General features: G+C 37.0%; 1 protein-coding gene across 1 annotated transcript; it reads right to left on the reverse strand.

The window, feature by feature from the left end:
• Window positions 1-1,942: 1,942 nt before the first annotated feature.
• On the reverse strand, window positions 1,943-14,878 carry LOC306870345 (nucleolar protein 6-like). The gene is made up of 26 exons (XM_079417567.1): window positions 14,709-14,878; window positions 14,353-14,577; window positions 14,066-14,182; window positions 13,777-13,953; window positions 13,056-13,224; window positions 12,630-12,764; window positions 12,377-12,540; window positions 9,269-9,389; window positions 9,117-9,175; window positions 8,903-9,004; window positions 8,076-8,191; window positions 7,813-7,990; window positions 7,560-7,682; window positions 7,315-7,463; window positions 6,889-6,964; window positions 6,661-6,801; window positions 6,463-6,580; window positions 5,015-5,169; window positions 4,738-4,901; window positions 4,495-4,647; window positions 4,319-4,416; window positions 3,113-3,237; window positions 2,936-3,022; window positions 2,646-2,846; window positions 2,441-2,542; window positions 1,943-2,315 (listed from the first exon to the last, which is right to left on the reverse strand). Exons 1-26 carry the CDS (start codon window positions 14,748-14,750, stop codon window positions 2,166-2,168), a joined length of 3,447 nt encoding a protein of 1,148 aa, XP_079273693.1. The 5' UTR covers window positions 14,751-14,878; the 3' UTR covers window positions 1,943-2,165.
• Window positions 14,879-15,113: the final 235 nt, after the last annotated feature.

A 15,113-nucleotide genomic window follows, 5' to 3' on the forward strand; every position in this document is an offset into this window, starting at 1 on the left:
AGCTTCAGTCCACTCCTTGTGAAGCTCTCACAAGTGTTTGAATCAGCTTTGCTTGACAGTACTCTCAAGCTTGCGTCATCCCTGTTGCATGTGCACCTTTTCCTACCCAAATTCTTCCATCCAGTCAACTTTGCATTTAATATGCTTTGATACAGCACTCTGTTAACAGCCACACCTTTCAGTATTGACCTTCTGTGACTTACCCTCTTTGTGGAGGGCGTCAATGATTGTCTTCTGGATCATTGCCAAGTCAGCAGTCTTCCCCATTATTGTGGTTTCAAAGAACAAGAGATACCTGGAATTTATACTGTAGGGATGGTCATTAATTGAAACTCAAATGTAAATATTCTAATATTTTGAGATACTGATTTTTGACTTTCATGAGCTATTTTTTTTAGATGTACCTGTATATAAATATATATACAGTCATGGCCAAAAATATCGGCACCCTTGATAAATATAATCAAAGAAGGCTATGAAAATTAATCTGCATTGTTAATCCTTTTGATCTTTTATTTGAAAAATTCACAAAAATCTAACCTTTCATTGGATAATAAGAATTTAAAATTGGGGGAAATATCATTATGAAATAAATGTTTTTCTCTGATACACATTGGTCACAATTAATGGCACAATGAAAGGTTAGATTTTTGTGATTTTTTTAAAAATAAAGATCAAAAGGATTAACAATGCAGATTAATTTTCACAGCCTTCTTTGATCATATTTACTAAGGGTGCCGATATTTTTGGCCATGACTGTATATATATATATATATATAGATAGATAGATAGATAGATAGATAGATAGATAGATAGATAGCTATAGCTACATAAATAATTGCATTTATTTAAAATATTAAATCCAAATAAAAATAATGAAATTATATCTTTTAGGTTATTTCACAAGTAGAGTGCAATTAAACCATGTTTCAAGGACATGGGTGCACCCATTTCCCTCATATAGTTGATGTAAGGCAGCTGTACAACTTTATTGCCTGGAGAAAAAGTTAACCTGCCATCCTTCAGTAACTTAGTAAGAAAACAGAAGTCAGACAACACATTTTATATCATAAAACCTTGTGAGCTGCCTACATCAGCTCTTGCTTATAGTTAGGCAGCTTTCTAGGTTTTGAAACACCGCATTAGTTGTGCAAAGTGACTGAAAATGAGTAAACGGTCACCGTTAAGTAGTTATTTAATTTATTATCGTGTAAAATGGGTGACTTACGAAGGCATCAGACATTAGCATGACTATGTTTGGTCTGTCATGTGATGTCCAGTTCAGATACAAACAGTGCGCGTTCATATTAACACACGTTAAAAAACACTTTTAATAACGATTAAGATGAAGATTTGACAATAAGCCGTAAAAACTTCGTCTCTCCTTAAACAGCGAGATGTCCGGGCTGCATACGCAATGAAATCGCACCATTAACTAACATGTCACCTTTATACATAACATTAGAAGGCCATATGTCGATTTATGTTAGGAAATAACGAAATCGTTTCATATTTTCCTTTTCCGTAAACAATCAGGCACACACCGCCACCTACTGGACAAAATATAATACTACTGTAGATGATTGATCCCATGTAGAAAAGCCCTGTATTTGACATACATACTCATTTGTAAGTTGCTTTGGATAAAAGCATCTGCTAAATGAATAAATGTAAATATAATCAGCCTGAAAATTCAGCTTTGCCATCACGGGAATAAGCTACATTTTAAAACATTGAAATAATAAATCAAAAATAATATTACAGGTTATATATATTATATATAAAAAAAACATTAAAGTACATTTTATTTTAAATTGTAATATTTTACAATATTACTGTTTGTACTGTATTTTTGTTTGGTGAACAATGAGCAGAGAATTCTTTCAAAAATATGTTAAGAAAAAGTGAGAAAATACAGCAAAAAGGACAACAAATACTACATGCTCTTCAATTTTACCTTTATGGTACCTTTTTTTTCACAACTCATTGTATAAAGGGAAAACACATAATTTTGTTATTACTTGATTAAAATAATACAGTATAACAATATTTTTAAAAGGCAGATGCAGAGAATTTAATTGAAGCAATTGGAGTACATGAAATGTACACGTAAACACTGCAACATCCAGATCAACAGTTGTTCCTACAGAAACTACTGCCAGATCCTAGACAACCCATTTTTCTGTTCTCAGTTCCAATCTTTTGACGAGACCCTCCCCGATGATGCGGAAATCCTGCAGGATGGCGTCTACATTTGGCACGGTGGTTGCCACATTGTCATTCACCTCCACCCGGCGGGCGTTCATTAAAGATGTCTGAGAACACAGAAAATCAGAAGTAAGGTGGTGTCATAAATTTGAACTGTAACTCAATTCACTTAAATTCTGCCAACCCTACTCAGGGTCATAGTAAATAAAAGCTCAAAATAAAAATGAGAAACCTTAAAGGGTTTCGGCTCAAAGGCAGCCGGCTTCCACAGCACTGCGATCACAGTTCCGCCATACGGGTCGTAGAAAAATAGAGCCAGATCTCCAAAGGCTTCCTAAAAATCACAAGAGAACTGGTATAAAATAGATCTGATCTAATTTACGTTGTATTTTAAGTATAATATGGCATAATGGAAAATAATTAAAAACCACACAAACTTTGAGTTCAGACAGATACAGTCGGACCGGATCATAGTCTATGACTGGCAGAGCTCCTCCCGAAGCGAACGCTTGTTCTCTATGAGTGCCGCGCCAGAAGGTATTGGCAGGAGGATCCACAGCTTTAGCTAACAGAGGAACCTGCTTTGAATCGAGGTGGATCAGAACATCATAAGCCTCCAGAGGGGGTCGAAATGCCACCTAGAAACAAAGGAAACAGTGAGGTTAAAGACAAAATTATGAGAGTTTCATAAATTTGCATAATACAGGCAGAATATAGAGGAACTGACCCGCACGTCCTGTTTTTCACCAGAGTCAAGCTGAGTCTCTACAAGACGTAGACTCTCTGCTGCCAACATGACGGCACGCTGGAGCATCTATATGGAGGAGACAACATCACTTATGTTTATACACACTGTACATACAGCAAATCTATGTTAGAATTTGAGAATACTGGATCTACAAACCTGCACAGAAGGAGCCTCTTTAGTCCAAACAGAGACTTTCTTGTCATTGGGAGTGACTATGAACATGGTGGGAAGAGATTCTCGAGACGCCACAAAGTCATTCTTTATATCTGTTTGTTCAGCAGCTGAAACATAAAAACTGTAATTTTAATATCCACAGATGTTTCAGGGAGTCCACAGATCATTAGTTCTGCTACTAGTCAGTGTGTTAGATCTGAATCGACTAGTCATGGATCAGATGACTTCAGCTGTGCTTGTTCTACACATTACAATAAAAGGAGGACATCATCTCGCTCCTAATAAATCTCTGAGAAATCTATTTTCTCACTACTGTTTTTTTTGGGTCAGTATTTTTTTATTTAATTTTTTAAAAGAAATTAATACTTTTAGTCAGCAAGGCTCCATTAAATGAAAAGACAAAGTAAAGACTTTTGTACTGGGGAAGTCGTGGTCTAATGGTTAGAGAGTCGGACTCGTAATCCAAAGGTTGCGAGATCGAGTCTCGGGCCGGCAGGAATTGTAGGTGGGGGGAGTGAATGTCCAGCGCTCTCTCCACCCTCAATACCACGACTGAGGGGCCCCTGAGCAAGGCACTGAACCCCCACTGCTCCGGGTGTGTGTTCAAGGTGTGTGTGTGTTCACTGCTGTGTGTGTGCACTTTGGATGGGTTAAATGCAGAGCACGAATTCCGAGAATGGGTATCCATACTTAGGGCTGTATGTCACGTCACGTTCACAAAAATTCTATTTCAAATAAATGCTGCTGTTTTGAACTTTCTATTCATCTAAAAATCCAGAAAAATGTACAAATGTATAAATGTGTAATACAAAAGTATTAAACAGCACAACTATTTTCAACACTGATAATAAAAAGAAATGTTTCTTGAGCACCAAATCAGCATATCAGAATGATTTATGAAGGATCATGTGCCACTGAAGACTGGAGTAATGGCTGCTGAAAATTCAGCTTTGCTATCACAATAATAAATTACATTTTAATATAACAGTTTTTTTTTATATTGTTACAATTTTAATTTGTACCGTTCATGACATGAACCTGTCAGTAGACTTTCCATGCAGCAAAAACTGCATTTATATAAAGTAAACACTGACCTGGTGGCTAGTCGACAACTTTTCTTGAAGTAGTAAAAATGGTTAGTCGTGCAAGCCCTAAAAAGCAACATGAAATACCCAAGGTGAAGCTTACCTGTGAGTTTCCCATTGAGGTTGACTATCAGGGGATTGTTTTTCCAGTCAAAAGTGGAAAGCAAATGAAGGAAGCGAAGGAACCCCACCTGAGAAGAGCTGTGAAAAGGTGTGGTGTCACAGTATGTATATATACACCATACAATGATGATTACAAGAATCAGAAGGCCACATTACCTTGGTGGAGTGAAGGGAGCAGGATGTAGGAAAAGTGAAGCCACCAGCAGATCAGTTGCTTCCTCTCGGATATCTTCTAACAGGAACTGAGATGCCAACCAGCGTTTAGCCAGGCGGCACACGACACCAAAACACCCATACTGCTGCTGGAGCCTAACATGTAACACGTCATGCATTTATCTAAACAAGCCCTTTGCCAAGACAAGGATGAGTGTGTTCTGCGTGTTTATGTATATGCTGTACCCATGCAAGGTGCTGGTTAGAAAAGGTTTGTGCAGGGTCTCCAGCTCCAGTGCCTGGGCCTCAGCGTTGTCCCTGTAGATCAGCATTCCCTCAGGGGTCAGGCTTTCCCTCAGGATCTGCGGTTCTCTGTGATACGCCACCTGGATTCGGAAGACTAGCCCATCCTGAATGGATGAAGGTGAAATTATGTTGATTGTGCATGTAACTTAATTTGGACAGCATACTACTAGTACAGTAAATGTGAAAAACAACAGAAATATTAATAAATGCATGTTACCTTCCACACATCCAGGTAGTCCGGTGTGGCATGACATCTGTAATTGTGTTGCTTGCACAGCAGTTCTCTCAAGCAGATGTGAAAGGCTGCTTTAACATGGCGTATTGCCATGGGCTCACTGGGCCATTTTCCACTTCCCTCCATATGAACAATCACTAGAGAAACAAAAGGCAAATGGGGATGAAAGATAACAGCATACTCAAATAAGTCATATCTGTGGAGCTGTGCTCAAAACATAATAAACATCAACCCAAAATAGAGTGCTGCAGGAAACAGGTTTGGATTATTTTTTATTTTTATGGATTTTAGGTTAAAGGGGTGGTTGATTGCTTTTTTCAAAGGTCTGATTGTGTTTATGGGTTGCAGTGGAACATGTATTCATGCTTTGTTTTAAAAAAAATATTATTTTCACATATTTTAACTTTATTATACACGGGTAACACTGCTGTTCCCGTTCTCGTCAAAACGGTCTGTCGAGTTCTTGGTTCAATGAAGCCCCTCCCTAAGAATCGGTTAGCTGGCCCAGTTAGCTGGTTAGCTGGCCCAGTGTGTTGTGATTCGCTAACCGTCTAGTTCACGTTGTCTGGAAACGTTACGCCCTCTAACCGTTAAGGGTAGTTGCATGTTCTCAGGAGGAGGGTTTATGTAAACATAGGGGTTAGTGATGTCATAAACCCGGGAAGAAGCTTGTTGTAGTCCCTAGCAGCCTTTATTTCTAGTGCTTAAACAGCGATTTCTTTAAAAAGAAAATCTCACTTTGCATTGAACTTTGAGTGTCGTAACTGCAGACATTGTTTGTGCTCTTACAGCAACATTACACACTATTACACATTAAATCATAATCAACCACCCCCTTTAATGCTTGAAATTGAGTCTATGGTTAAACAAGCTCAAGATACAGTATATTCACATTTCATTCTAAATGTCCTTGCATACTGAGTCCAAAATTTTCGTATGCGTTTTTTTTCCTATTCACCATCCTTTCCTATCAAATTGCTTGCTACAGATGTCTTTTAATCTTTATATGAAATCTGCTTGTCAGAAGCTTAGTGTTGGAGATGTAAAGGTCTTTTGACTGTGTAGTTATTCATATCCTCACTTTAGCTTTTTACTTTTACTGACTGTATTTCAAAATTCATAAGAGTTGTGTACTTTTGTGAAGATTTTGTGGGTGAATACATTTTGTAAGAATTATAAACGTCTACTGGTCATAGAGTTTTTCAGCAATAATCCAAAAGTCAAAGTAAAAAAAAAAGCAAATAGTTTTTTTTGTTGTTGTTGTTGAGGGAATCAGGGTGCTGCTAACTTCTGCTAACATTCATTGACTCGTGTTGTTCTAAACCTGTATGATTTTCTTTTGTGGAACACACAAGGAGAACTTTTAAAGTATATCTATCTATTCTATATCATAGAATTGATGTGTTAAAAAAAAGTCTGAAATACATTACCTTTAATAGGGGCTATGTAGCAAGGGCAAGGTTTGCCCTCCTTTGGCACTAATCCAAGATGGTTCTTCTTTTTTTCAAAAAATGAATAGTCCAGCATCGCAGGAACTGGTGGGAAAACCTGCGGAAGACAAATGAGGAAAATGAAGACATATACATGAATATATCACACAACTGAATATAGCATAGGAGGTGACTGACCTGTGTGTATCTTAAGGCCTGGTGGGCACCCTGCACTGATGTGATAGACAGTGGCAGATCCTTCAACTGCCAAAGCTTCTTGCTCAGATCATCGTAAGACTGAACCACCTCCAGACTCTCCTCCTCTCCTGTAGTGTGGTTCTGGGGGACAAAGACACACCATCAACTTGTGTAGAAAATTAAAACCTTTATCATATAAGGAGTACCACATTCACTTCTATAAAGTACCTCTATGCCGCATCTAATGACAACATCCAGCTGTCCACCAACAAATATGATGCATGATCTGGGGATATCTGCATGACTAGAATGAAAGAAAACAACAACAAATAACACTTTATTTCTATGAGAATGTAGTTAATGGAAAAATGTGTCAAAGAAAAGTTTGGAAAATAAAACGGTAACAATAAAAAGTAACTACAATGTTCCAGAGTACTACCTTGAAATTAATATTCAGTTTAATTGTGATTTACAAGCTTTCATTTTGACTTGATTCCAATTTGAATTAGATTGACTCATTTGTGTACCTTCAGTATTAATATCCATTTTATTACATATCAGTGTTAAGTATTATTTACATATTATTCTGCAGGTTTTATGAAGGTAAATTTAAGACTTTAGACATTTTTTTTAACAGCCAGAATAGAGACGTACAGCTCTAGCAGGTGAGTAATGATCTTCAGTACAATGAATCTCCTCTGAGAGATGGAGTTCCTTGACCACAGCACTGCCTCAGTGATGGCCCCATCCTGGAAGCGCCGCAACTGTGAGCGAAAGCCCCACAGCTGCCGGAACTCAGCTGCCTTCAAACACCAACAACAGAGAGGGTTTTCAGACACCGCTACAGAACTGTAAGACACATACACATAAGACATCTTTGCATATGTGGGCTAGTTTACCTTAGGGTCATCTGCTGGCGGTCCTCTCTCGAGAACAGAGAGAGCATGTTCAAGGTTCAGCAGCAAACCAATGCTCAGAGGCGGCTGGTCCTTGTGCTTAGGAGGTGCACTGTCTACTGGCCACTGCAAAACCATTTACAAAGATTATAACAACATATACAGACTGTTTAGGAATGCTCTGATAGGTGAACCAACCAGTCCTATGCAGTACAATTTGACCAACCAAAGGAAATGTTATTGGTAGTGAATCTACCTCAGGGTCTTGAGGGAGTGAGTGTACCAGAAGGTGGATCCTTTCTCCAAGCCCTCGCTGCAAGAGGGACAAAACAAAAGGCAATGCAGTGAGGACATAGTTCCCACTGTGGTCCATGAGCTCATTGAGGAGTAAAAACTTTTTACAGGAGGTCTGCAATTTCACCAGGTTAATCAGTCTGCGAAAGAGAGTGAGAAAGAGAGTTTGAGAATACATGAATACAAAAACAAAAGAGCAGCAGGTCTGTGTTGACAGAAACTTACTTAAAGACATTATCATATGTTCTGAGCATGGATTTGGGTGTCATGAGCAGAGCCTGGAAGCCATCTACTGTTGGATCATCCCAGAACGTCAGAGAGAGTGATGCCTCGTGCTGGATCTGACAGACAAATCAGAAACATTTTAGGTTATGGCTGTCAACCCATTCAAATTTCTATGCCAATAAATTAATTAAATATATGACAAAAGCCTCCTAGTATTATTAATACACCATTACAGAATTTACTAACATTTTAATTAGTGAATTAAAGTTTTCGCTTTAGTGAATCGTTTTCATATTAGTAATACAGTTGCATTTTTGTCATTTATATTAGCTCTTTTAATATTCTAATCTAATAGGCTACTTATTTAGCTTTTAATTTTTATTTCAGCATTAGCAATTTTAGTACTTAAACGTTTTTGCAGTTAATTGCCAAGGAAACATTTCTCATTTTAATTTAGTTTAAGTTTTTCCTGTAATATTTTATTTGATTTCAGCTGTATTTCAATAAAAAACATTTTTTATAATAATAATAATAATAATAATAATAATAACTACCCCAAAGGCATTACATTATTGTGGCATGCAAATAAATCTTGGACTACAATACTGCTCCACTGGTAAGAAAATCTCTTATATACAGTTCTCTTATATACATATTATACACTTTTAAATAATAATCTCTTATATACAGGCCAGGTGGCCTCACTGAGTTTGTATTTTGGACTTTTTATTTTATTTCTACTAAAATAACATATTAAATTTACATTACTATAAGTAAGTGAATATAATATTATCACAGAGCTGCAGTGATACTACAGCGGTGCTCACCCGTTTGTAGGTAAAAGCTGTCATGTCAGCAAGCAGATTGAGATGCCCAGAGGGATCCACAAATACCACAGAGAATGCTGCATGAAACTCCGGCAGTGAAGGCTGAAGCAGTAAAAAAAAAAAAAAAAATAATAAAAATAAAAAAGGCATGATGATGCAACCAAGACAAAACTGGCTAAAACAGCAAGTAACTGCTTGAGTCAATTATGCTCACCGCTTTTGAGTCTGGGTTTTTAGCCAAGGTGATACCGTTCTCTGTCATATCTGTGGAAGCTGAAAATGTAAAAGCAAAAAATAGATATAACTGATTAATACACGTATATAACCACCAAGATAAGTTTTGAAAATCATTTTGACCTCTCTTACCCAAGAAGTGCAGTGCATTCCTCAACAGCTGGTAGGGATTCATGGTTTTGCCCACTTTGTGCGTGGACAGAAGATAAGCCATTAACATTGATGCATGGAAGCTGCAGAAACAACCTGCACCCTAAAGAAGCAACAGAAACAAATTACGAAAAAAAAAAAATTGTGTTGTTTGTTATTTTTGTCTGACTGCAGAAAAAAAAAAAATCTTCTGGCAGTGGTTTAATATTTTTGTGGAAAACTGCATTAAACAAATATAAAATATTAATTAACTGTCAAAAAAAATCTAAAGTTAAGAGAATAAAGTTCAGTTCAGTTTCATTGTCCCTTAAAGGGATAGTTCACCCAAAAATGAAAATTCTGCCATTAATTACTCACCCTCATGTTGTTCCAAACCTGTAAGTCCTTAGTTTATCTTCAGAACACAAATTAAGATATTTGTGATGAAATCCAAGAGCTTTCTGACCCTGCATAGAGAGCAAGGTAACTACCACGTTCAAAATAAGGACATCGGAAAACCGTCCATGTGCAACGGTGGTTCAACCCTAATATATGAAGCTACGAGAATACTTTTTGTGCACAAAGAAAACTAAAAAAAATAATCACTTTATTCAACAATTTTTCTCTTCCGTGTCAGTTGACGCACATTTACAAGAGTACCACGACCAGTGTTGGGTAAGTTACTTTCAAAAAGTAATTAATTACAGTTACTAATTACTTCATCAATATTGTATTTAAATTACTTTACTAATTACTCTGTTTGAAAAGTAACTTAGTTACTCAACAAGTAACTTAATTATTCAAATCGCTAATTAGGCTACATCTTAAAATCCCTATAAACCTTAATAGAAATTAAACTATTCTTTCAATTTGAGTCAAACATAGAATAGTTTAGCCTTTTAGCTTTAAAACAACTGTAATACTTAAACTTTTCTATAAAAAAAAATGTAACCTCCTTTGGTTAACAAATAGAAATACTCTGCAAAATATCTGAATAACAAAAAAGCTTAAAAGTTAAACAATACATTTCAGTTTGGCAAGATGTTTAGGAAAAGCCCAACTAGTAAAATCCGTACAGGTTTATGTAAAAATAACATGTTAACTAATGTAGGTAAGAATAAATGACAGAAATGATCTTGTCTGTTGAATAAAGCCATGTCAGATCGCGCTGTTCTTATGAGGTAAATTCCACATAGTAGGTCTTCTTTCAAAAATGATGAAAATTAGATGAATCTTGATTTTTTTTTTTTTTTTTTGTATCTAGGTGAGGGCGTTTGCGCACAGGTGACTGCAAATAATCAGCTCAGATACGGGAAAGACTGTACCACAGTTTCATACGTTCATTACATAATCATAATATTGGTTTTCGATTTGAATTCGTTCATTTAAAAGTAGAAACTTCAAGCTTTTTAGATTGTATTGATTTTAGTCTTATATTTATCTGAGTATTTAAGGTTTCTCTGTGAATCAGGAAAACCTGAAAGTGAAAGAGCCGGCACGCGGAGGGTTCAAATTCAATATTGATTTTAGAACTGTTGAAATTATTTACTGTATGTAACGCAAGTATTTTATAAGTAACTAATTAAATTACCTAAAAATGAACAGTAATCCCTTACTTTACTTTTTCAGTGGATAAGTAATTTAATTACAGTAATGCATTACTTAGTAACGCGTTACACCCAACACTGACCACGACACATGTGTATTGCTGCTGACGCAGGAGCCGACGTTTTGACGTAGAACCCAGATGCGCTGCGTCTTGTTTACAAGCAGAGTAAGATGTGTCTTGGCACTCTCTTGAATGATGGCAGAGACTGACCGGAAGAGAAGAAATTGCTGAATAAAGTCATTATTTTTGTTTTCTTTGCACACAAAAAGTATTCGCGTAGCTTCATATATTAGGGTTTTATCGATGTCCTTACTTACCCTTCTGGACCTTGACTGTGATATCGCCGTTGCGGTCTATGGAGGGTCAGAAAGCTTTATTCAGATAATGAATAAATGTCTTATGGGTTTGGAACGACATGTCGGTGAGTAATAATTTTTGGGTGAACTATCCCTTTAGCTAAATACAATCTATCTTCTACTTCCAAAGAAGGCCATTAGACAGCTGCAGCTAATCCAGAACGCTGCTACCAGGATTCTGACTAGAACCAGAAAATCTGAGCACATCACACCAGTCCTCAGGTCCTTTAGGATTGATTTTAAAGTACTTTTACTCGTTTATAAATCACTCAATGGCCTAGGACCTAAATACATTGCAGATCTGCTCACTGAATATAAACCTAACAGACCACTCAGATCATTAGGATTGAGTCAGTTAGAAATACCAAGGGTTCACACAAAACAAGGGGAGTCCGCTTTTAGCTATTATGTCGCCCGCAGTTGGAGCCAGCTTCCAGAATAAATCAGATGTGCTACAACATTAGCCACATTTAAATCCAGACTCAAAACTCATCTGTTTAGCTGTGCATTTGTGGAATGTGCACTGTGCTACGTCCGAACTGATCGCACTGTATTTTATGTATAATCATTTTCTATTCTTAACTGTTTTAAATTCATTTTAAATAAATTTGTTATATCATTTTAAAGGTTTAAACAGATGGTTAAAGTAAGTGTTGTGATGGTAAAGAGAATGTTGGCACGAAAGGCAAGCGTGTTGGTTAATAAGTTGAAAGTAGGACCTTTGAGTTCAATTTGTTTGGTTTATGATGGTCAAAATAAGTAGGGGGTGAAGTAGTGGAATAGTTAGGTATTTTGGAAGGTTTTTTCACTTAGTGTGGAAGAGTTTGAACAAAGCTTGAGAATGTTTGTTTTTAAATTCCTTGTTTTTATTATTGTGATTATTATTATTATTTTTTTAATTCCTTGTTTTTATTGTTGTGATTATTTTTTTTATGACTATTTTACTTCCTTTTATGTAAAGCACTTTGAATTACCACTGTGAATGAAATGTGCTATATAAATAAACTTGCCTTGCCTTACTAAAACTACAACATCAGAATGAGAACCTTTAGATTAAGAATAAGAATAACATTGCCAAGTGCTTACACACAAGAAATTTGAAAAAGACACATAATAAAATAACACACAGAAATTATGTGGTTTTACCTGGTCTAGTTCTCGCTGTCTTAGCCACACTTTGAGGAGAGCCACACCCTCTCCAAAAGCAGGACACTGGGCACTGATAGCCGACAGGAACTGAAGATGTGACAGTGGGAGATGATCTCCAAGAACTGTGCTGTTATAATGAGGAGTTGGGGGCTCACTGCTCTCTGCATCATAAAAATGACAAGAATATTTTCAGTATTGTTTGCTACCTCCGTCATGAAACTGAGATTGATCTCAGAAAATTCCTCATTACCTTGCTGCGTATTGGCAACACCGGTAAACCACTCAGTCCTGATGTTGTTCTTCTGAGGATGGAAGCGGCTAGGTTTGAGGAAGTCCGGTGGTGGAATGGCATGAATCCTTAACGTGACTTTACTGCGATCATTACCTAAAGGCCACACACAAAGGTTACATGATCACTTCAGTTTAAAACAAAGAGGAATACATGCACGCTCCTGAGTAAGACCATCAATCTAATTTTTATCCCTCAGGGTTGCTTCTATTAGTGTACTCCATGCAGCAAAAGAAAAGGGTGTGCTAAAAGCAATCAACTTTGGAGATAAAACGTTTTGAGCAGATAACAACATACACACTTTGGCATGAAAGCACTTGCAAGTAAATGTGATGCAAAATTCAAGGAGCTAATGAGTATCACAAACTACTGTTACAACAATTGTACCTGGGGGTTTGAGTAGTAGGATTGGGCGAAGTCGGTTGCCATGTAGACAAGAGTAGTGCAGTGAACCCACACACTTTGCGAAGGAGAGATGCCGTGCCAAGCCAGCCAGATATAGCGCTCGCTTTCGAGAGTACCGCTGGTTAATGGCATCCATTGGGTGCAAAATAGACTTTACAGAGAAAATACACCATATTGTAACAGAATGAACTAATGCACAATTAATTTAGACAGAAAGACTGACAGAGAAATAGACAGACACGTATATAGGCAGACATACAGTTGATACACAGTCAGATAGATATATACAGACATGTGGATGGATATATAGACAGAAACATATCCATGAATAGATGGATGGACGGACAGATTTATAGACAGACAAATATATACAGACAGACAGACGGATGACTATATAGACAGATTTATAGACATATATATATATATATATATATATAGAAAGACAGATTGGCACAGACAGATACATATACAGACAGAGAGACAGACAGACAAATAGATATATAAAGCCAGACATATCCATGTATGGATGGATGGACGGCCAAACAGAAAGAGAGGCAGACACACAGACAGTTTGACGGACAGATATAAGAACATAGAGACAGACAGATGTATGTATATATAGACAGACAGATTTACAGACAGACACGCATGTATATATATACCAACAGAAAGGCAGAAAAGTTGTTTTTGAGCTTTAACTTACAGCTGGAATGGTAACAGCCAAGTCCACAGAGACTTTGGGTTTGATACACGTGCCCAGTGGATAACTGCCCACCAGGTTGATTGATGCAGGAGGCTCCATGTGAAATTTGCCTTTTGCTGTCGATGGGACGAGAAGGAATGGGACTTCAACACCTGACAACCAAGAAATATCATCCAACTAAAGAGAAAGAGAAAACTATTAAGAAAAATGATATTGCCAGCTACACATAGAGTATCGGTAAAAAACAGCACTTTTGATGGCTGATGGAAATTCCACACAGATTTCTGACCTCCACAACTTCAGATTCGGGCACACACTGCAAGAGATCTGTGACCTGCTGCACAAAGGTGTCCACCAGCTTCTTCCTGTGCTCACTAAGGGCCACTTCTTTCAGCAGTTCCTCCATCTGAACATCATCCATATGAATCAGTGACAAAAAAACTCAAAATATACATTACTAAATGATCCACAGTTCACAGGCATGTCATGCAGGGAGCAGCTCAGAGTTGATATGACACTTTTAAACATGTTAAGATAACATACAAAAAAGACAGTAAATTGTAAATCACTTCTAACCTGCATTTTCAATATGCTGCAGTGGAAGAGAGTCTCAGCTTCTTTCAGCTGGTTAAGCTCTTCTACTGTTGGGGCTTTGTACAGCTCTGTTTTGGACAGCTTGGCTAACCGGAAGACCCCATCATCTGAGACGGTGTCCTTAGCTTTTCGTTTGGAGTCCATAGACTGTTTTGCACTCTTTTTCTCATTTTCTTTTTCATTCTGAGAGTTATCTATTACCTCCATCTGTGTGTAAACACATATCAACAAAAGTAAATCTTTGAATATATTTAAAGTTAATTTACAAAAATTGTGTATTTTGGAAATACAACTTTGCTAAGTAATATGATAAGAAAACTGCGTGAAACCGCACGAACCTGATCTTCCGTTTCAGTCGATTCCTTTCTCTTCTTCTTCATTTTGACAGAAATTACTGTGAGCTTTTAGAAGGGTAAATTCAAATACTTCATTAAGTTACAGTTTTCAACGCGTCTCTCACATGGGGAACACATGGGACACACTAATTACGGGCTGCATTGGTGAGTTCACCGATTGGTCCGTGTGCGGGAAACCCTTCAGTGATTGGCTGCTTATCTTTGGTTCCGCCTCTAAACATAATCATGTTGAGTAGAGATTACATTAGACGCCTCTCTGGAAATATTAAATATATTGTTTATTTTTTATTATTTTATATTTCCTATTATAAATATAAAATTAATATAAGGCACGGACATGAATATATTGATTTTTGTTTTTATTGTAAGAGAACAATGCTTGTCGCA

Source organism: Barbus barbus (genome assembly GCF_936440315.1).
Source record: "Barbus barbus genome assembly, chromosome: 5".
Lineage (NCBI taxonomy): Eukaryota > Metazoa > Chordata > Actinopteri > Cypriniformes > Cyprinidae > Barbus > Barbus barbus.

Excerpts from the sequence above, each read along its gene's own strand:
- LOC306870345 (XM_079417567.1), bottom strand. The coding sequence starts at position 14,750 with ATGAAGAAGAAGAGAAAGGAATCGACTGAAACGGAAGATCAG. Across the intron at positions 12,765-13,055 it reads CCTACTACTCAAACCCCCAG|GTAATGATCGCAGTAAAGTC; the intron begins GTACAATTGTTG and ends TGTGGCCTTTAG. Across the intron at positions 6,965-7,314 it reads ATTACTCACCTGCTAGAGCT|TCATGCAGATATCCCCAGAT; the intron begins GTACGTCTCTAT and ends CTTTCATTCTAG.